Source organism: Zosterops lateralis (genome assembly GCF_965231275.1).
Source record: "Zosterops lateralis genome assembly, chromosome: 1".
Lineage (NCBI taxonomy): Eukaryota > Metazoa > Chordata > Aves > Passeriformes > Zosteropidae > Zosterops > Zosterops lateralis.
In genome coordinates this window covers 103,455,995-103,480,067 of record NC_139762.1, presented here as the reverse complement: position 1 = coordinate 103,480,067, position 24,073 = coordinate 103,455,995, and the positions used below count along the sequence as shown (strand labels likewise).

At 39.8% G+C, this 24,073-nt stretch overlaps 1 protein-coding gene across 1 annotated transcript in view; it reads right to left on the bottom strand.

Moving 5' to 3' along the window:
* DLGAP1 (DLG associated protein 1) overlaps positions 1 to 24,073 on the bottom strand; it is a gene marked incomplete at its 5' end in the record, with an annotated part of 134,316 nt that overhangs the window by 70,857 nt on the left and 39,386 nt on the right. The window contains 2 exons of the mRNA XM_083866677.1: positions 17,750 to 17,990; positions 20,267 to 20,444. Coding sequence (XP_083722803.1) covers positions 17,750 to 17,990; positions 20,267 to 20,444 — 419 coding nt within the window. The remainder of the gene's footprint in view (positions 1 to 17,749; positions 17,991 to 20,266; positions 20,445 to 24,073) is intronic.

The window sequence follows — 24,073 nt, the reverse complement described above, 5'->3', positions numbered from 1 at the left end:
ATCACCTCCTACATGCAAAGGAGAGCTCCCCGTGACTTCAGTTCTACCTCAGCAATTAACCAACCCAATAAGCATCTCCAGCCAGAGACCTATGAAACAAGTTCAAAGCAGGCAGACATGCTCCTGCCCATGGCAGGGGGTTGGAACTAGCTGATCTTTAAAGGCCCCTTCCAACCCAATCTGTGATTCTGGGTCACTCTGATACCTACAAGAAATTGCTTATTTAACACAGGAGCTTTGTGTCAAATGCAGGGAACAATCCAGCTCCACAGGGCAGCTTTTGCTTGCCTTCCTGAGCAATTTTCACTCACAGCTTCTTCATCAAAATGTTCTCCAGTCTTATTAACTTCTATCCCATCATGCTGAGTCACTTTGAATTTCCTTTATTTTAAAAACCGACTACCTCAGGTAAAATCTAGTAAAATTTATCTTTTCAAGTTTAAAAGCTCTTCTGGGTCTTTTTGGGAAACTCACTATAAGGAATGGGATGAAAATGATCTACCTCAAAACATAACAGACTTGAAGTTCTCTCCCAGCTGGTCCCAGCTGAATTTTCCTGTGATCATGGTGGGTCCTCTTAGAGATCACAGTGGCTTTCCATCTAAGCCTTCTTGCCTTGTCTATCACTACTGTCCTAATTTTTAGTCCCAGGCTTACAAAAATGCCATTCTGTCTCCTTGTCTATCTCAAGGGTCAACAAGCAATTTATAGGTATCCTATGGGGTCACTACTTTGTCTTCCTGATATTTGCTCTTGCAGCTCGCAAGAGAGTTTGCATAGGCAAACACTTGGCCCTGGAGTTAAACATCTGTTTTCCAAGTTGTTTTTTTTTTTTTAAACCAAATACATCACCATGGTCTGGTACTTGAGAGGGTTTTTTTTTTTTTTTTTTTTTTTTTTTTTTTTTTTTTTTTTTTTCTCCCAGGCAAATGAGAAAACTTTGGTTTTGGGAAGAAAAATATCTTGTTGAATATGTTATGCATTATCTTTCTTTTTTAAAATGATGACCATGAAAGACAGCAAGTGCTTACATTGTGCTGTAGTTTCTTTACTTGGAAGCAATGCTTGCCACAAACAGAACTTTAAGGGAATCAGGTATCCATACATTAAGTGAAGATATCTGGAAGAAATTATTAGCTATTTGCTTTAAGTGATTCCCTTTGTTCCAAAATGATCATATATGCATAAGTAAAACCAGCTGTTCTCAGGCCTCACAAAAGCGATGTCTCTCTGTGTGAATTTAAAAGGCCAGAGAGCTGCAGCACTGCTTAGTGGGGCTTATTGCTGATGGTAATGAAGAACAATTGGGTCAGAGGAGGAAGCAGCCACATTTCATTTTCATCACTGGTCCGCTGGAAAGCTGTGACCCACATTTGCGGTTACTTCCAAGAAAGTTATCATTTATCCATTTCCAGTTTGACACGATCCTTTGTCAAATGCACAAGTAGGTATCCTTCAGGGAAATGTGAATCCATACTGCAACTTTCTGCCTTGGACCAATTTGTGCACTAAATTAGGGGTGGAAGTAATGCAAGTTGTTGATGGAAGGAACGTAGACAGTAAAGTCCATTTAGAAATCTTTCAAGATTGAATAAAACTGACAAATTAAAATTTCACAAAACTGAGGTACAACAAGAGCTTTCAAGAAAATAAGCATTGTTAATAACAAATTTGAAAATCTCTGCTCTAGAACAGGCACATTTTGAGTAGAGCACCTGTTGGACTATTTTAATAGCCTTCCAAATCAAAAATGTCATTTCATATTCCTTGTTTCCAGGATCAGATGTCAATCTCCTTGGAAGCAGGAGATGCAGCCAATAACATTTGCTGTTTCATTTTCAACAGTGCTGGCTCTGTGTGACTTTCCAAGCATTCCACTATTCCTGTTTTTCTAAACAATGTGAGAACAGTTTTCATTTTCGCACATGAGGGGGATGATGGTATTGAGGCAGTTGCACAACTTTCAGAAAAGTGAAAGACAAAGAGCACCCTGGTGCAGCTCATGCTGTGCTGCAGTTAACACTCAGCTGAACTTCAGTCCTTGGAGCTGTCTGTCCTCAGCACTGCCTGCAGCTGTGAAATCCAGAGCTGTGCCTTGGCTGCTGCGAGCTCCAGCACGGCAGGGTCACACATGACAGCCTGCCAGGCACACAGGCCATGGAGGAACTAGCACTAAGCACACCTGCATGGTTTTGTTGTGATTTCACAGATATCCTCAGCTGCTCAGCTTCAAAAGACATGAGATTAATGGGCTTACTTCTGATATACAAAGAAGATTATTTAGGATATATTTATTTCGGGGCAATATTCATTTTTGCTGTGGAAACAGTTTTGGTTTCAGTGTGCAGTAAGAGTTTTTTAACATTTCAGTTAGGGTACATTGAAAGAAAAAGGGATTAACTCATAAATTTTCAGATATCAGAACTTAATTCAAACTACCGCTGTTATTATCAACCTAATTCTTGTAAAAGGAACTGTATTTATTTCAAATCTAGTTAACAGTTTTGTATCTTGTGCTGCAGCAGAGTCTTATGACCAATTTTGACCCATTAGTAAAAGGAGGATTCCCTGAAAGCATCAAATGAGATAAATCAACATGTGCGAATGCAGTTATAAAAAACCTTGGACCCTGTGCCACACAGCTCATGCATCTGAAGGAACCATAGGTCTTGCTTTCCCCATAAATGCTGTTTAAAAATCTGCAAGTTGGAAGAACACAATTTACTGTAATTGTACTGTATTTGTAACAACTTGTTCAAGAAGAGATTTTTGTAAAAGAACTATCATGAAGTGGAACTGAGCCAGCCAGATTACTGGCAAAGCTTCCTGCTGAATATGATTAGATAAAGGGAGAATGGAGACTGGAGAAAATTGATCCTCTCAGCAGAATTTGCCATAATTATATGCAGGATGGGGAATTAGTTATTATTCCGATGTTAAATTCCTCAAGTGGCCAGAAGAAACATTCTTGCATAATCTTCTTTTTCAATCTAGTCCATGTAAAACAAAGATCATGTTAAGAAAAATGGAGATGTGGCTGACCAAGTTCTATGAAGCCAGTAATTTTTTCCCCTGAAGGTTAGACAGTGGAAAGGAGTATTGGAATTGCCTTACCAATCACCAAATCCCCAAAGCACTTCTCCAATAGCCAGCTAACTTTTATTTAACAGAAATTTTCATTTTAAAAAGTAAAATCACTGGATTTCACACGTGCAATGCAGAATAGCCTCAGCTCAAATGCTATTCTGATAAAGCAACATCTTTGTAATGGTTCATTGCCAGCCTGACCCGAACTCTGCCTCCTCACATTGTTGTGACTCAAGTTCTTGGTTTTTTTACTAATACAACAGGACTCCTGTGACTCCAAAGTTCTGTTTTTGCAAGGAACACATGGCTTGGAGCTTTCTCATTGCTGCCCTATGCAAGTGGAAATGGTGCTAATAAGATGAAATAAGAATTCAGAAAAGATATAGAAGATTTATTAACACAACAGAGAATAGGATATATAGCTTAACAAGAAGGGGAGAATTGCCCTCGATGCTACTGAGTGCAGTGAAACAGCAACAACGAAATGGTGAGAGGTGGGCCCCGCTGGCCCCCATGGGCCAAGAGCTGAGTTTGGTGACAGAGTGACTGTGAGCCCACTATACAAGTGGAATCTACCTCAGTCCTTCTCCTTTCCAAAAATCAGAAACAGTTACATAATTATTCAAACCGGCAACATGAAAGAGAATCAGAAGAAAAGGAAGCAAAAGAAAGAAGCTGTGAAAAAGGACAGCTTGTCCTTTACTCTATAAAAGACAATTATATAGAGTAAAAAAGAACTAGGGAATAACCACTGGTATTTTATGCTTACAGATTAGCAATGATCTTTCTTTAAATGCAGACTGTGCTAGTTATTCCCATTTCTTCCATTTCAGAAGTTGCAAACATAATGGTTTCATAGTTCATGATTGGGTGGGTAGCCTTGGCTGCTCTATTTCTACAAGCCACCCTATCTGGTCTGTTGAGATGGCCTCACTGTAATTCTACTAATTAAAACACAAAAAGGAAAAAAAGCAAAAAGGAAATTTGATTTCCTAGTAGGGACCCAGAAAAAACTCCCAAGTTGCCAGAGCTGAAACACTGTCATCTCCTCTTCGCTTTCTGCTTGTAACCCATTCCCTTTCTTCAGACAGGAATGATACTCATCTGCTGGAGCTGCCCTGTTTGTCCAACAATGCATTGGACTGGGAATTGAAAGAGAGTTCTTCTTCAAGCTAACCAGAACAGTACAACTGGGGGACACCAAAAAATTAAAATTTAGGCAAAATTTAGCCAAAATTACTGTTACAGCCATGGGTGACTACTATGCATTTGCACAGTGGAGAGTGTTGCACACCAGTAACAATATGCAATAATGCTTTTAGCTGATATAAAATGATATATAAATGATGAGCAGCTGAATACTGTCTGAAGAGTCTGTAGTCTGACTTCTGGAGGGGTGTTGTTGGCTGACAAACTAAAAGATATCTACATTTTTCATAGGCAGCAAAATATGAAAGACAAAAAATCTATGAGATTAGGTTAATTATGGACACATCAATAGTTTTATCTAAAACTGTATTAAAGAATGGTTGGAGAGCCACGGTCTGTAAAAATCAGAATAAATGTCCTAGGAAATACAGTGACTGACATGAGTGTCATGCAGTCATCAGACACAGTTTACGAAACAGCAGTTTTTATTGAGGAAATGAGCCATGCCATTAGCTCCAGCCTGTCCCCAAACAAATCTTCATTAACTAACCACTTCTGTGAAGCACGGCAAACAGCTCAGTCTTGATTATTTTGGGAAGTCATCAGGGACTGCACCAGAGAAATTAGTGTAAATACAACTCCAGGAGAAGACATGCCAGTTGCCTTCAACTTCAACAAGTATTAGAATATTAATTCAATGGAGTTAAATAGGAAATCTGCAGTAAGAGTAAAGGTGAATCAAAGTGTATGAAATAAAAAGTCTTATAAAAACATATTTCAAGCAGAAAACCTGATCAGAATCAGCAAAGCAGCTGAAATATAAGTGAAAAGCTGACTGGCAGATGACGGGGATCAGCAGTACACAAGGTATTAGCAGGCCTTGATTTATAAAATTATTTAATGACATTACACTTTTGCAATGCAAACTTATTTTCACTTAATCTAATTTGACAAATGCAATGCTTTCCTTTTTTTGATGAAAAGTCATCATTTTGTAACTTACTACAACTTTAGGAAGATGTATGCTAATTTGGATTTTGCAAAATTTCTACCAACTACCCCAGTAGAAAGATATCCACTTGATCTTGATACTTTATCAAAAAGCAAACATGCACCAGTTTTATTTTACAAGTGAAATGTTTTTCATAACAATAGGATTGAGCTAGATATTGCTGACAGTTTGAATTTATAATTTCCCTGGGCTTTTTTCGCTCTCCCAAGAAGCATATTGTCATGCTCCAATAATAATAATAATAGACTTTTCAGGAGAATAAAATTAGATGTAAAAGATGATGCCAGATGATACTGATAACAGCCAGTACACTTCAGTGTCAGAAGCTGACAACGCCTCAGGCCCCAAATTAGTTAATGTCATGTTGAAAGTGAGAAAAAGGAAGCCTAAACCAGGTGGGTTTGCCTAATCCTGCACCCATGATTAATGTCACATCTTCCCAATTACCATACTTAAGTTGTTTGATAACCACACTAGGGTTTTTTTGGAAATTAGTGAGGGTTATTGACAATTTAAATTACATAGGTTTTGGCTTAGATAAAAGAAAAAAACCCAACAACTTTGTTCTTGTGCATCTAGGCATTGGGCAGAATGCCACCCAAAAAGAGTTCCTGACACTTTTCCATGCCTGCTGGAGAGGCAGTTGTCTGAAGATGGTGTGAGGCTTCCTCTCCACATCAGCAGTAGTTGGCAAAGTTTGTTTTTTGCCAGTTCTTCAAAAGACGTGCATGTATCAAACTTAATGTGCAGAGGAGGGCACAACAAATGGTCTGGAAGAAATGCATGTGATTGCAGTGCAAATAGAAACAACCCCTTTAATGGAGTCATGCTAGTTTCCAATGGGTGGTCTTTTTTAATCATAGTTTAGCACAATATATGAAATATTGTGGCAGTGGCAAATTCTCAACATGTGTTGGTGTTATGGACAACAGGTGTGAGGCACCCAGTACTCCTTCATCTTATTCTGCTGAGCATGATCTCCTTACTAATCACGGAGAAGAAAAGATAGAGTTGTCCATTTAATCTCTTCCTTTTATGGATGTGACAGAAACAATCCTGATACTGGGTAAAAAAAAAATAAATCAGTTTTTACTGTGCTGCAAATTTGCCTGATACTGCAGGATAGGGGAAGTGTAAATATTTACCTCACTGATGCTTCTCAGGATCTAATTCTTTTTTTTAGCAGCAAAATGAAAAAAAACCTCCAACCTCAAAATGTGAAAAGATTCCCTGGAAATTGTTTTGCAAGCCATGTCTATATTATGCCCTAGAATCTTGTTGCCCAGTTTAAGATTTCAACAGCAAAAGCGTGCATTTTTATCTTCTAAAAACAAATATTCTAAACTGGATTCCAACAGATTCATGTTCCTGCCTCAGACTGCTCTGGTTGTAAAGGTACTGGCAGTGAAACAGAGGAGCCAGATGTTTCTGTGACACGAGGCAATCATAAACTGATTCTGTGATGGTGGCAGCTGAGGACACTCAGCACCTTACACAACTAGACCCTCAGTGAGCAAATTCTACAGGAAAAGAATGACATGTTTCAGCTTTGTAACTTAACAGACTGCTCTGATCTGCAATGCTGTACTTAAAATATTAAGAAATGTATCTGCAGAACAGATGGGGAAAGCATTCCCCTTCATTTGATGAAATTCCAACAAAGCTGCTGTGGTCCCAAAAATTCCCACAGTGTTCAAGCTTTCTATCCAGTGCCTACTTATCTGTCATGTTCATTATTTTCCATTCACTAGTTTTGCCAGCCCTTTGAAGGCAATAAAGGGATTCTGGACACCATTAACTTGACGACCATTTCATATCCCTCTATATCTCCTGTCTGCAGGAAAACTGGATTCTCATCACAACAGAAAATATGCTCTAAAATAAATGTCAAAAACTGACTACACTGGGAGCTCAAACAGCATCAATAAAATGTGCTAGACAGCACATCATCTCCACCTAGTCTACACACCAATTCATACATGATGAAGGAATAAGTAGAAGACAAAGTATTTTGGAAAAATTCAGGTTAGAAGCTCCATGCATCTATTTCTCACCATCAACTATTCACACAGGGAAAGGTGTTACTGATTCGACATAATGAATGATTTTTGAAGTGCAGGCCACACTGTTTTCTGCTTTATTAAACTCTTCTGGACCTTTTTGGCTAGTCAAAATCTGTTTTTTTCCTTTGTCCTTCTCCTTCCCCTTTTGGCAATTCTCACCTTTCTTTACTTAACCATCAAACTCTTTGCTCTTCAATGAAAGCAGATACGTTGAATAAGGAAAAAAAAAGTGTTAAGAGTAAAAACTGCTTTAACTGCTACTTTTTTACAGATACACATTTTCTCCAGTGGTGCATGTCATCTGTAGGGTGGGCTATTGTATTCTATTCAATAAAAAAAAGACCACCCACATGTTTTCAGGTTCAGTACTCCTTCACCCTACAGGTATTCCTTAACCATGCCACCCAAACTCACAGGACATAAGACCAACCTGTGCATTCAGTGAGAGTCTTCTCAGCTAAAGTAGCAGTAACCACCCTCCAAAAGGGAGACATTTATGTTCTCAGTAAGCACTGACAGAAATAGAAAAAGATTCTCAGGACTGCAGCACATATTTGAAGTCCAGGAAAGGGCCTCACTGGCAATATAAATCAGATTATGGGAGGGAGCTCTTACTCATAATGCCACGTGCACTCTGTGGAAGTACGTGACACCGGAACAGCTGTTGATGTGCCGCAGGCTGCAGAGTCTGTGTAGACAAGGCATGACTGCTTAAGCATTAAACCTGCAGGTAGCTCATGTGAGGCTAAACAAAACTGCCTATTTACACAAAATGACACTGTACCCATCTGGGTGAACATGATGCAGCTTTTTGGCTGTGGGGAAAGTCCTAGAGGAAGATCTAGGAAGACTGAATGTTGGTGTTGGTATTGGAAATCTTAACTAATGACTCTTTGTCCTTACTTATCTCCTTTTTTTTATTTTTAATTTTTTTTTCTATTTTTTTTATTTTTTTTTTCCCTGAAAGGAAAATAAACATCTTGGTCTTAGCTGTGCATTAATCTAACTTCTAATATGATCCAACTCCCCCATAGCCACATCCTAGATAGGGCAAGACAAGCTTCCTTGGAAGTATGTAACAAGACAGTAACTGACTTCACCTAGATCAGAGCATGCAGCCCTGCCAACTCCACTATCTGAGCTTCCAACACAGATGCAATACTTCACTTCTACCCTCCTCCATCTCTCTGGAACCTTTCTTCTTTTGCTTCTCCCTTTTTAAACAAAAGAGGCAAATGGTAAGATGCCACAGGAGCATTCAGGGGGCTGTGTGAGATAAGACAGCGTAAGGCCATGGCACCGGGTGACAACTGGTTCTGTCACTTGGGTGCAAATTACCCGTCATGCAAAATGGAAAGCAGCAGATTTTCTCAGGACTTCCTGAGGCAGTCAGATTGAGGCTCATGGAGGAGTTAGGTAGGTTTTATTCATAGCTTGGTTATTTTGGTCTAGTAGATCCTGGGTTTTTTATGCCACAGATTTACATAATTTTATGTGATTCTTCATGAAGTTCAGAAGAAAGTTAAAAGAAATTGAGAGGAAAAAAATTCAAAACAGAAATAGCCTGCCAGCATTTGTTTTGCTATCCTATTACAATATTCTGACTTCCATCAAAACCTTCCCAGGGGGATACATATTTTACTTTAGCTAAAGACAGAATTAATTTGAAAATTATTACAGAAAGAGAATGGTTATCAAGACACCATCATCTTGACTGTGCAGAGAGAAAAGTAGACATCTTCCTCAACAGAATAGGCAAGAGATCTGTCATAGTAGAGGGTTCTATGGTATTATTTGTTTTTTAGGGTTTTTTCCCCCTCCTCTGATAGCTTAGCCTAAATCCTTGATCAAAGCAACTAGGAATTGCTCTGCTCACACGGCTTATTGCATTTTAACTGAGATGCAATTTAGCACTCTCCCATCTGACCAAAGCTAAATTCAGTAAGAGAAAACAATTTCCAAAGACCAACACATCCATTTCCCCCTTGAGAGGCCAGACAAAGGTTGTGGCATTAGAACAGATAACCAACATCTGTCTACAGTGTGCTTTTGATAAAAGGAACCGTTAGACCCTGATGGCAGTGAGACTGTCCCTCTTTGCAAAATAGCATTAAGTGTTTTCCAGATCCCAGTATTTGAGTTGCATTGTGCTTCTTATTGAGCATTGTAAGAAGCAATGCAGCGAGACTGGTGAAACAGCAAGAAATAAAAAGAGTAAATCACATCTCTGTGTATATTTCAGAGGTTCTGCAATTTTTTTAATGTGCAGTTTTCTTTGCTGCCACATTTCCTTTGGGTTTGTCTGTCATATTATTAAAGAAACAAAGCAGCGTTTGTTTCTGAGTGGTTAATAATGTACATGCCCTATAGTCTACCATAGCTTCAAAGAGCCAATTACTGTTAGACTGTTGCATAAACACGTATTTAAGAAGCATGAAAATGTGCAATTATTTACAGTATTCAGTACCTAATACATCATATTTGAGCTCCAAAATGGGAATTACTAACATGATGAAATATAATGGATCCAAACAAATTGCTGCACTGCAAGAGGGGCCCTGTAGAGCTGTACTCATTAAACATACTTATTAAAAATTCTTAGTTTTTTGAAATTGAAAATCACTCAGTCACTTTAAAAAGCTCATTATCACCAAGTATCTCATCCGTAACTTCCTGCAAAATCCTATGGCTCAAGAGAGCCTTGAAGTATTATATCTGGGGAAAACCAAAATATTGAGGTTTGTCTTAAAGGAATGATGTGGAACTTAGTGCAGGTGAATGGCTGCACATGGCTGGAGATTGGACAGTAGCACAAACGAAAAAGAAAAGCCTAAAGTTTTTTTACACACTGGATGTATTAATTAAGCATAGCCTCTTCAGGAAAGAGGCCTTGCTTCCCAAAAGACAACTGTAGTTAAAAGCACATTAGTCTATTTTAGGAAAATGGGAGGAATTATTACTCAAAATATGATCTCATTATATAAATTGGGGCACGTCTTCAGCTACTGATTCAGCTCATTTCTGTCACTGCCATCACAAAAACACTGCAATGGAAATAAGCTGGAACAAAGAATGATTCCGGTCCTTGTTGTACTTTTCCATAAAGTGAAAATTTAATTATTTGCTCTTGAGCTAAGGAATGATGTATCTCTAATTCTCAGAGTTCAAAGAATTAGAGCAATGACTAGTTCCTGAGAACAAAATTTTGGGAAAAAAATTATATTGCCCGCTCACAATTTACAAACAGAAAAGGGCTGTGGTTTTGTTTTATTTTATTTTATATCCTGCTGCATATTCCACCCATTAGTTTGCCACTATAAGCTGGTGCTGCTGTGGGAAACTGACTTCCTTGTGATGTGATTCCAGGCGTATTTCAAAAAAGGGTGGTTCCTACCTCTGTGTTCAAGTCAGGTAACACTGTCCCCAAAACCACAGACACACAAGGTTGCTGAGTCAGAGCTGCTAAAATCACATCAGCCTTGCCCTGCACCTGAGTTTGCTCTTAGGACACCAGAGCTGAGCCAAACTGCTGCCCCTGTCTGAGGAAGACCTGTCAGCCAGCCCAAGCTGCTGCCAAAGGGCAGAGCTGCCTTGCAGCAGTGAGCAGGAGAGATTGTTTGCCATAATCCATTGCTTCTTGGATTGGAGCAAAATCACTGAGGTTTCACGCTTGTTTATGGGCTTAGAAAAATGTTAATTCTCAGCTAATGAGACTTGAGGCATGCAGTGCTCAGTCAGCAGAACAACTTTTAAATTACTGTTTTGCTTGTAATGACTTCCTGTACATTTGTTACGGTACATCAAGTGGCATTTTTTTCTCAGCTAGGTGCTGGACATTCAGGTGCTGTAATACACAGGCATGGCTGCAGGCTCCATCAGGGCGCTTCCAGAGGAACATGCACACCAGCAGGAGTGGGGTACACAATCATGGGATCAGGACTCTCTCACTGCATTAGCACACTGCGAGGTCTCCGTGTTCAGGACTGGGGTCCTGAACATCCCTACAAAAATCTCCAGTAGTGGTGCATTTGATAACATACTTATCTAATCTGAAACTAAAGCAGAGTTCAAGTCCGAACATGCTCTGTACACCTTTAGGGGGAACTGTGTAAATCTCAACACTGGAAATGATTATCACTTTTTGTGTGTGCAATATACTCAAAAGAAATGAATTAATAGAAAAATGAATTTAAGGACATTCCATACAAATATATGCAAAGGGCTTCCACAAAATTTTTCATATCTGTAACGAAATTAATGCAAGATTAACAAATAATGAAACATTACATTTTAAGTAACCGATCTCTGTGTCCTCTTTATTTGTGCTCCACTTGATAAGAAATGCACTTAATAGTTCTTTGCATAAGAAAATAGGGATTTCTGTTAAAGTTCTCCTTCTCCTCTAAAATCATGCTTTTTCCCATTTCATTTGAGACTATCAGCTCACAGGTCTGATGGCTATCTTATTCCCAGCATCTCTAAAGGCCAACAGGGTCCTACAGAGCAGCAAGCTGAGCAGCACACGGCAGTGTATCCTTGCACTAAGGACTGCTGACTGCCTGCCAGGCTTTGCCAAAGCACAGCTAGACGTTTGAGGGAGGTGTAGTCCTGGTGAGGCCACATCTCAAGTGTGTGTCCAGCGCGGCACTCCCCAGCATAAGAGATACACAGCTTTTGGCAGAGTTGGTGGAGCAGGATGTAATTTACCCAATTTCGACTGTGGAGATGTCCAAGTTGTTTGGACAGCTGGAGAAATCAACCAAACAAGTGCTGTCTCAACAAAAAAGCAGAGCTGTCCTGTGTTTCTGGAATTGTTCACAAAGTAATACAACATGCTCCTTCAAGACATTTTAAGCTCACGCTTTTGAATAATTAGGATCTTTCTCATATTCTTACCTCACTGTAAGCCTTAGCCCAAATGTTTAGAAGTGTATTAAGCAAATAAAGAATAAGAATAGTAAGTAAAGGGTAATACTGGTTTTTCATTCCCTGTATTTGAAACACATTTATAAATTTGGTAAGTGCTATAAACTCTTCCAAACTATGTTTTCAGATGTAGAAAAAAAAATTAGGCCATGGCCTACAAAACAAAGTCCTTTTCTCACCCTTTCTGAATATCTCATTAAAAACCTTCACTGGCTTCATAAAAATGGTGTTTTTTTGGTGTGATGTGGAGTTTAACATTCATCAAGCTGACTACTGGGATAGACAAGATGAAACTCATACTAGCTACAGTCAGACCTCAGAGACTGGAAAAAACGTTCTCCTCCAAGGTCAGATCCTCATTAGTAAAGGAAAACATTTTTAAGTGCTGATTTAAGCAATTTGATAGCAGATCCAAAGGCAGAACACATTTTAGGATTATTGAAGGAAAGAGAGGAAATGAACCATGTAAATTCTTTGTCAAACAGTTTTCTACAGTCTTCAGATTTATTTTAAGTTTCAACATCTGCATGAAGGGCTTAATGTAGTTATATTTCTTGAGACATTCTGGGGAAGTATCTTAATTTTGGTACAGATCCAGAAACCAACCTTAGCTTCAACTGGAAATCACATGTGAAATCCTAATTCCTTGCTTCCTTTTTAACAGATCAGTCTCTGAAAGGGCAACTCTGAGGAATCCAAATGACTTGCATCTGGCATACACTCAGTTACAGCTTCCTTATCCACAGGATTTGATTTTATTTTTGGATGCTGCCTGGCACAAGTCAGTTTTTAGATTTGTTTGCATTTTATATGCCTATTTATTTATTTATTTATTTATTTATTTTTAATTGGTTGGGCTGCCCCTTAGAGATTTTCCACAAAATACCTGACTTGTCTTGATCAGATGTTCCAATGAAAGGAAGGAAAATGGTTTGCTCAGCTGAAGACTTTAATTAGCATATACTGTGGTAACTCTCTGTCCTTCTCTAACCTGCTGGCTACACAGCACAATTTCCTTGGGATTTTTATTTATTTTGCTTTTAAGCAGATGTGTAATATTACTGAGAATCACCAGATGGCATTGCTGCAAATAACTCTGATATTTCTCTTCACCTAACTCCACAGAGGACGGTTACTGAATTGCAACCTAGTGCAGTTTTTCCTGATGTTACTACTTGAGCTCTGTTAGAGACATGTCATTACATATTTGTATATTATACTATATTGTATATTTGTATGCACATGTTCTCATTCCTGAGCCCTCACAAAGTCATAAGGTTTGCTTGCAGCAAAGGATCATGCACAGATACATAGGGAAAGTTTAGAAACATAGACATAATAAATAAGGAAGAAAGATATTCTTTAGACTACTTTAACATTTCATTGTTTCTTAATTACTGCATTCTTCAAGCTCATTGAAATGATTCACAGACTTAAAATTGTTATAAGGCTTCTTATTTAGTGACTGGATTTGTTGGCTGAAGTGCTTCAGCTACAACAGTTGCATCTGCAAATAACCTGGGACCAAATTATGTAATAACTCACAGCTCATTAAACTCCTCTGAGGAGATCAAATGACCTGGGTGTAAATTTTCAGTGCAGCCTATGGTGTGTAACATATGTCAGCACTTCAGAGCTGCTCTGCCTCCCAGCCTGCACAGCCCTGCTCCCAGGGATGATCCCAGCCAGGATGCCTCCATGGGTACCACTGATACTGAGAGAGCAAATATGGGGGTGAATGGAGCTTTTCAACTGATTAGCTTTCAAGGCACAATGCAGTTGTGACACAGAACTTATTTATAAGTTCATATAGTGTCAAGATTGCATTTTCTCTTCCTCATTCCAAAACCCTTCATATAAAAACAAGGATGAAGGGAGTTAGTAGCCAGGTGGGGTGTTGGGAGGAAAGGGTTAAACCCAGAAGATTTGGCAAGGAGGGAATAGTTTTTGCTCAAAGTGACCTTGCAGCTGAGAGTGCTAAGAATGTCAGAATGGGAAAGAGTGTCCATTTATTATGCCTAGTGTTGTTCATCCTTTGCTGGTTTTGAGGAATAGAATTCCTGTGTAGTGACAACACACTCACAGACATGCTTGAGCCTTCTGCTGGAAGTGAGATATCATAGAAGTACAGCCTTGTCATAAGTTGCATGTGTGCAAAGCCCTTTGATATCTGGGGCAGGCAATGGGTCCCCTGTCATTGTGTGCTAGGATGAACTGAGCCTGATAGAGCCTGTGCCCCTGTGTGCCTCTTTTCACTAGGATAAACTAAGCCCAACAGAGCCCATGTCCCAGTGTGTCTCTGCTGCCCAGCAGTGTTGGTGAGGGAATGAAATAACTCTACTCTTTGCATTTCAGCTGTGGTTCGGTGGTTGCCATCGTTACCTGTATATGTTAACTCACACATGGGGATTGACCTCTTCTCCCAGGCAAACAGAGACAGGATGAGAGGACTTAGTCCCAGGCTGTGTCGAGGAAGGTTTAGGTTGGACATTAGGAGAAACTTTGGTGGTAGATTTTGGTGAGGTTAGGATTTGCCTACCCACTCATAATGTAACATTTCACCCCTTTGTTGACATGAGGTTTATGCCTCCACCTTCATTTTTACACCATTTTTGGGCTCAGTTTCATCCAACAGCAGGCACCCTTCAAAGCTCCCACAGCAGCACTAGGGTCAGTGCAGGCTGCAGAGGCCACCAGGTGGGCAGCCACCCTTAGCTGAGTGCCATAGCCAGTGCAGAGATTTTGCTCAGTAATTAGACTGGGCACATCCTCAGGAACTGAGCTAGAGGTGCAATTCCTGATGGCAGAACTAAACCACCCACACTATGTGGCAAAAGAACTGAAAACCTGAGGCTGCCACCACAACAGCAGAGGCTAACATTAGGCAAAGCGTGATTTTTGTCCATAGTTCTTGCTTTATCCAGATGCCCTGGAAAGCTGTGGATCATTGCTCTAGAAGAAAAATTTTCAATCCAGTAAACCAACAGCTCTCCTGTCTTTTCCACCATCAAGTTGGCATTTTCCTGGACTTTCAGCTGTCAAAGAGATTCTCAGTATCAGTGTATGATCACAGCTTTGGTATTTGTGAATTAAAAGCCATATTCTTGAGGGTATTGCTAGTGTTGATGAAAGGAATCTTTCTTGGTTGCACAGGCAAAGATGCTTTAGGGGCAGGACTGTTCTCTCATTTGGGGATGTTAAAACCATTTTTACATCATAACTGGTCCCATATCCCCCAAAAAAGCATTTGCAACCTCAGTGGAGATAAACCTGAGATGCTGTTCCCCTTTCTTCATGTCTGCCTAGTTGTTGTGCCATTTCCCATTTTATTGAAGGAGATATTAATAGAAACCATTAACATTCCTTTCATATTTCTCTTCTGTGAGCCAGGCACAGGCAACACCAAGTAGTCAATATAGATGCTTTTGAATAGAATTAATTCAATTCTAATCCCCATTAAACAGATAGTGGCATTTAAGTCAGGTACTGAAAGAGACAAGTTGTCTGAAATGCTACCAGCGAACGGGAAGGGCCCTTGGAGCCCAAGAATTAGAAAATGAAAAAGGCAACTCAGTAAAATTCCCACAGCAGAAAACAGGCATCTACAGCCTAAATTGCATCTAAAGCAATCTTTCAATGCTTCTATGTATGTCCAAAGAGAGCACTGCAAATCATTCCTCTCTGCTTTTAACGGTCTGACTACTGAAACAATAGCCCAAGACAAACTCACTAGATTATATTTTTCAATATCACAGTTTTGTTCATATGATTTTTTTAAATAAAGCCAGCTACCCAGAGAAGAGATCAGTTGCACTACAAAAAAGGGACCATAAAAAAGAGGTAGTTTACAGTACAGATTTTCCTCTTTAAGTGTTTTTGGCTGGCACACACAGCCAGCCTTCTCCATTTAGACACCATCATCCCCAGACACAGGCATCATTTTCCTAAGTGACAGGAACAACCTCTTACATACAGATAATTAAAAAAAATAGTTATTCTCTTCTGTATTTATGATCACAGTTATTTTTATAAAGGAAAAGTGTTATCAAAGCCATTCTCACAGAACAGAAAACCCGCTTTGGGATCAACCCAAGCTGATCTAATAAAGATGAGTGCACACTGAAAAATCCCTGAAAACTCCCACCCTTCAGCTTTTGCCTCAGAATACATTTGACACAAACTAATACCATACACGAAGTAGCACACACCTTATGCAAATCCTGTCTCTGTGGTTTGGTGCAAACCCTGTGTGCTCACAAGGGCTGTTTCTATAGCAGACATGCTGTCATGTGAATAATATTTTTTTAGTGATTTAGATGAGAACTGCTCTGCAGCATTTGTTAAAAACGCTTTGATGTTTGTGTTGCACGGCCAATATATTTCCAACTTGCTACTTTTAGAAAAATCTTTAATTTAGCTGAACGTTTTTGGTAAAAGGATTTAAAGTGTTCTTTGATGACATAAAACAATTGACAAGCAGCTTTTAAAAAGACTTACAAGGAATAAACAACTGCACCTGTGAGATAACACACAAAAGGACAAAATTTTACAGAAAACAGAAATGAAAAAATACAGCAAGAGATAGTAGGTACAGTGAAATACATATAATAGTCAATATTAGTCAAGAATGTGATTAGTATATGAACAGTATATGAATAGCAAACGAAGCTTGTGTAAAACAGCGGAATGGTTGCACAGAAGTCAAAAGAAAGAGGCTCTCTCTCATTCTGCCACAGGGAAGAGCACACACATGTAATGGCTCCTGCCTCTTGCTTTCCTGAATGAGAGAGGCAGATTTGGAATTTGGTTTTACTTGGTTTTTCTTCCCCTTAAGCACTATTTTAGTGACAAAATCTGAAATTCATCATGGTTATTTCCAAAAGAAAAGCAACCTCAAACATTGAAAGGAAGGTTTGAAGTTTCATGTTTACACCAAAACCTCTCCCTCTAGCAAGGCTTCAATAGTTTGAACTGCAGAAAGAATGTAACAGCAAAATGTGAACATGCATGTTTTGACCTGCAGACTGCTTCTTCCTTTCTTCATTCTCACATCTTAAATGGGGCCTAGAGAGCTGGAACAGTGTCTTCAAGCCAGTGAAAACCACATCCAGTAACTTAGATGATCACTTCAACTTCGTAGAAAATCTGATCAGAGGGACCCTTGTCTGCTGGTCACAGCCAGCAGAACTGCTAACCCAGAGCCTTCTTGTTCAGCCTTGCCAAATTGTGATTGCTCTTTTGGGGAAGATAGCGAGAGGAGACATGACCTTGGTGTCACCCTTCTATGTGCTTTTAGTTCAGAATAAATTAGCTTGGACACAGAAGGAGCCACAACTGCATCAGTCTTTGTCTGTGTGTGGTTGGAGGCTGATTAGTCTGTCCAGCTCCCTGGCAAAACACAGACTCTCTTAAGGGCTTGGCATCTGGCAGAGAAAAGCTTGATCTGATGGAAATGTACTCGATGTACCTTCCCTTTCTGTCCCCCCTCTGGCTTTCCCCTTGTGTTACTCACCAGTACTGCTCTGGATGGTCCTCACCGTGGTGGTTGTACGCGGGGGAGATGAGGACCGCAGCGATATGCACTCGTCGTCCTGGGAGCAGCCTTTCTCGATGGCCCTGACGTAGCTGTGGCTCCTCATGCGGAAGCAGCCCGGCATCGGCAGGTCCAGCGCTTCCACCGCCTGCGACTCCAGCTCGCTGAACACCGACTCGCAGACAGATTCGAACTGGCCGTTCACCTCCATCTCACTCACCTGCACACAGACACGGGGCAGGGTCAGTGCATCCCCTACACGGATATCCCACACTGCCTGGCACAAACGCTCTCCAGCTACAGTTAGAAACATGGCTTATGTGCTACATCTGCACAATGGCCAACACCTGTTAGAGCATCCCTTTTTGCACATGACCAAAAGTAAATGGGACATCCCATAGCAGCAACTGTGAGAGGAAATAAAACAAGGTACAAAAAGGGGAGGCAGAGGCAGTGGGCAAAGACTCAGCCTTTGCCCAAGAGTTTGGGCTCTTGGCTCCTGCTCAAACTGCTGGGAGGCCTGGAGCCCTCATAGCAGCTCTTGTTTTATGTCACTCTGGGCCCACAGCAGAGATTGAATGCTTGGTCATCATGATCACTACATGTAAAACAAAAATCACTCTTTCATTGTGGAGTGAGGAAAAATCCAAAAAGGTTCTGCTTAACCCCAATACATTATCAGTGTAACCCACAGGCAATCACACTGATAAAAATCTGAGTGGATGGAAAGCTGGAGGGTAATAAACAGTTAGGAAGAGGAGGTTGATAAGGGAACCAGCTTTGCTGCTGGGGAAAAATGTTTGTAGAACTAAATTTCTGGCTGAGAGCAGATGCAAAGGAATCCTCAGACCCTTTGTGCAGCAGACACTAGGTGGTGACAAAGACTTGCGTTCACGGTGGTCAAAGAACATTCAAAAACTTCCTGCAGGTCTTAAAAACCTGGAAATCATTTACCTTGGCTTAATTAGTAATAGATGCTCATGTTTCTAAACTGAGAATTGAGCCCCGAGCTTGGCATTAAAGCACAATAATTATCACTGTAGGAAACATGCAGATGGAAACCATCACTTGAGGATTTTGTTAGTTTTCAAGCATATGCAAGGCCAAGTTAGCAGGAGAAGATAAGCCTATGTTAGGATGGTATAAAAAGACCCCATTAGAAATTCTTTTCCAGGATTAATGTTACCAAGAAAAATATTTTGCGGAGTCTTTGTACACATAACTGAAAAATCTCAGAGAGTAAACCACATTTTTTTCCAAAGGAAAACTATTTTTAAAAGCATGGAAGAGTAGTAGATAGTACAACAGAAAGAATAATCTTACTATAGCAGAGAACATCCAATCCTCAAGATCCAATCCAATCCATCAAATCTCTGAATTAATGCATTTTTAAAACAAAAAACTTGCTCATTTTGGCAAATAATAGCCACTCCTTGGCTGACAACTTTTTGTGTTAGGTGTGCAGCTAAACAACTTGACCAAATGTTCATGTAGTTGCCTCTGAGACTGAATTTTGGTGCTGTTTCCTCCTAGATACATCCTGACTCTCCTTTTAGAGCATCAGCCCATGCCCTATGCAAAATGCCTCACTACAAAATACACAGATGAATACTCTGAAGTGTCTAAATATAGTATACTGCAGAAAGGGAAACTACAGCTCCATATTGAATAGCACATGTGTTTGTTATGGCCACAGCTGAATGTGGTGTCACTGATACCATGCACTTTTTCTTACATTGCAATGACTTGATGAGTGAAACCACTACAGCCAGTCAAAAGGGATCAGTATCTGGCACCACAAATCCTGCCTGCTGCACTTCTGGACTAGCGTAAGGAAGTTCTTTCATCCAAGTGATTTACCCAAATGATCCACTTAAGCTAACGAGCCAAAAATTATACCAAGAAGCTAGAGGATGTAGCAGATGAACTACTGGCCCTCGGCCCTGTGGTGTGCTGGCATTTTTGCACTTCTTTCAGATCTGTTCTCTATGAACTCAACTGTACAAGCATGCTGAATGCAAGGACAAGCTATTTTATACCATTAAAACACATAAACTGAATCTGTCACAGTGGAGTTCATTTTTCTTCTTGTTTAGGAGCATGAAGATCTCTTACAGGATTTCAGGGCAAAAATACAGACAGATTTTTGCACTTAATACATATACTGTAATATTTGTACTATTTAGGTGAAAACTTTGGAGGTACACAAGGTAGAGAATGCATAAAACAGCATAAAGAAACTAAAATCTCTAATAAAATTTTGGAATACAAACTATTACCAGTCTAATTTTACTTTAGCATCTCACTTAGCATATGAACTTTTTTTTGAGGCATTCAAAATTTTTTGATTGGCAGTATAAGCACAAGATCCTTAAGAACCCTGTTTAACGACAGTGTTGGTGAGCACCACTTAAGGCAAAGTCCAGTTTCTCCTACTGCAATCAGTGTCCAATGTGACACCTGCTCCCCAGGCTGCCTCAGGTGCATGTCACCCACCTGGCTGATGGTGCTCATGGCTCTCATGTAGCTCTCGTTGCGGGAGCGGAACTTGGGGGACGTCAGCAGCCCTGCAGGGTCCAGGCTGTCCAGGCTCCTGTTGATGGAGACCTCGCTCACTGCCCTCAGGTAACTGTGGCTCCGAATCTGAAGCTTTGGCGAGTGTTCACTGGATATCCTGGGAGTTTTGGGTGGAGGAAAAAGAAAAAGAAAGGCAAAACATATTCCATCAAATCCAAGCGGCCTCACCAGGAGTGAAAATAAACAGATGTTTTTCACTGGAACAGCATGATTTGAACAAGTCATGACACAGCTCTTGAATACTTATAAAGTAAAGGCAATGTCAGTACTTTTATTTGGATTACCCCACCCTTTTATTTGGCAGAAGGAAGAGAAAAGGATGGAAAGGATTTTCTTTTAATTTTTCGTAAACCATGTCTAAGCATAATGACAAAATCACTTTAATTTTCTTTACTGACAGCAGAATGGAAAAATTTTACATTGTACTGACAATGACAGCATCCAGCTCTGGCAACCCCTCCACTATGTGGGACTTTTGAAGTGACAACACTGAAATGACTTCACGAGTTGATTTTAAAAGAGCAAGAGAAGCCATTGAGATGAGCAGCAGAGAAAGCCCTGTGGCCTTACTGCTGTGAATGCTGCAACCATTAAAATCAGCTGGGGAGGCAGGTAAAGAAAGAAAAGGTCTGAAAGTTCGATCAGCTGGATGACCCTAAATTTATCAACTGAACATCCACATCTTGAAATGCTGCTGGTGATGTGACTCTGACATGTTCTCACGTATGTACTCATGAAACAGGACCACTTCTCATGGGGCTTTCAAGGGTGTACAGGCCAAAAGGGCAGGCAGATCATACAAACCATGCAAAATACACTCATAGTATGCCTCAACCTGGGAAATCATTCCAGCAGCATAAGTTACCTGATAAGGTTTGATATGCTTTGAATTTTATTTTAGACCTGGCTTAAGCTGAGACTTAACAAAATCTATGCTAGGGAAGTAGCTTTACACAATGATGTCAAATTAGGAGTTTAAAAGTCATTTGTTGTATTTCTGAAGTGATAACTTTGCCTAGTTTTTCAATACAAGTGACAGGTGAGATGTACAAGTAATCAAAACCAAAGAACAAGCCCTCCTCCTCAACATTCCCCACTGAATTTGTACTTCCACTGTATTCCTGCCATTTATGCTAAGAGTCAGCTAGAAACAATGTGAGATGTTTTATCCTCTGAATGTGCCAGCTTCACAATCTGAGGTATCCTATAAAGATGCAAGTCAAAAAAAGTGTGTGAAATACACTTGCATGAAATACAAATAATACAAATAAATATGTATTTTGAAAGAACTCATAAATGAATAAAGTATCAAAAGGGTGAGTCTTCGATACATTTTAGGCTTTTAAAATACTCATTTATCACAAAGCACACTTATTAAAATATTAACTAAATTTTCCATTTAAAAATGTAAATCTCACAGAGATTTTACAGGTCTATGAAAGAAAAATCTGTAACCTAATTAACAGGCTTAATCTTTGTCTCCTAGTCTTTAGAAATACATGCACAGCTGACCTAAAAGAAGAGAATCCATTTTTTGTCTAATTCCTGAAGCATTTGCAGATATTTTGCATTCAAGTATCTAATGATGGTAATTAGTATCAGCAATTTCCCAGTGGCATGCACAATTCTAGTAATTGTCAATGCATTTTGGGAGGATGATTCCATTGCGTAATCACTCACCTAAGGAGTTCAGAAACTGGGTCTGTTTCTGAATGGTCTAATACTGTAATGAAATTTTGGCCATCTCTACAATACCATATTCTCTGGCTACTAATTACCTGCCTAATAAAAATACGTAAACATATGTTAATTACTGGATACTCCTGTCACAACGTGAAGAGAAAGCCTTTGCCATTTTCACTGTGTATACAGTGCAACACAACAGCCATTTCCATACTCTCTGACTCCTGACACCACTTGATTCCACATGACAAAACATGAAGGTTTTTAGACATCAGAATAAGTGGTGCTCCAAACAACTCAAAGAAAGGCAGAAAAAGTGGTGAAAAGTCAACTGTTAGTAATGGCTACATTTGTTTACAACATTTTGGTAACTAACACTAACCATGTAACTCTTTGAAAAAAATTATTGCCTGTTTTTTGATTAAAAAAAATTAGAATGAATAATTCAGCAGACATAATTTTTCTGATGCATGTGAGCTACTTCTCCACATTGCAGATCTGCAAACTGATCAGCATCGCCTGAAATGCATTTCCTAGATTGGTTCAAAACGTATTTTATGATTATGATGTGAACAGTTTGCTGCCAATATGTGACATGCAAAATTCAAATAAGCTTGATTAGCTGCCAGTGAATCAAATACGTCACCTGGGGCTTGTTGGTGCCCACTGATTAGCTGAGCTTGCAAGAAGACTGCAGCGCATCACAAGATTCAATGCACAGATATTGCCAGACAGAAATCTACAAGTGCTGAGGCATGTGCCCTTTGAAGAGTGGAACCAATAGAACAAGATGCAAGTATCCACAGCACAAAGATTTTGCTGCCCCAGCCAGAGTAAAGAACATGTAAAATACTCATGGAAGTGTCATGGGAAGCCACCACAAACAGTACAAAAATGAATTTTCTGGATGCATTAGTGTTGCATATTATTTTCCCAACTCTGCTTGAAACAAAGGAATTCCTCATAAAAGTAGATGTTTCCCTTTTATTTCAGATGTGGGTTCTCAGCACAGTTGCCTTTTTTTTGTTTTTGTTCCTCACTATGCAACTGGCCAGTTTAACACAAATCCAGAATCTATGGGGCTACTTATCTTAATCTGTGCACATCTCCCATCTGTATAAACCAAAGGAGGTAATTGGCTGCTGTTGAAGGAGGTGGCTCTTTGCTTACTGATTGCTACAATCTCTTGTTTCATTAGATGTAGTGGTGGGGGAAAAAAGGAAAATAAAAAGGATTTAAACACAAAGAAAGAAACATTGAAGGCTTGCATTTATAATGATTACTGCTGCTTTTATAGCTGTATAATAAATCGTCACTATGTCCTATAGTAAAGTTTAATGAACAGCTGAAATGCCACTGGAAATTTTGATAATATGCCACTTAGGAATAAATCTGACTATGTATGATGAGCAAGATCTGAATGTAGAATTAATTTTCTTGGAGTTACTATTACCAGTAACTTGTAAATGAAAAGACTTTTTCTTCCTTGAGGGTTCAAGTCTGTCTTGTATTTATCCTGCTTTATCTAAATTTCTGTTTGTGCCATTGTCATTTCCACAATAAGTACAACATGCCAGGGACTGAGACTTTGGGACAGCTCTTTGGCCAATACAAAATGGTCTTTTGGCTCCAGTCACTGCCCTGGATGTATTAATTGGCAGAAGTGGGATGTGAATTATTTAGGTTCTTAAACCAGCTGCTCAAGCATGCTCCATCATTCCTGTGCTGCACTCACAAGTGGCAAGTCCTCACACTGGCTTCATCAAGCTTTTTCCCCACACTGCTGTCCTTGCCCCAGGCCTCACCCCAGAGGATGGGAGCACAGCCACAACAGCATCACACTGATGCCACACAGGGTGGAGGCACAGCACTACAAAAACCACAGCAAGAGGCACCAGGAGGAGATGAGGGCTCCGTGTTGCTGCTGCTCTGCTGATTGCCACTGTGGGCTTCCCAAGGGGATTGACAAGAGAAGGGGCCAGCCCTGAGCTGAAGTGGGTGGAAATGGAGTCTGCTGAGTCCCAGCAGATAAATAAATGCTCC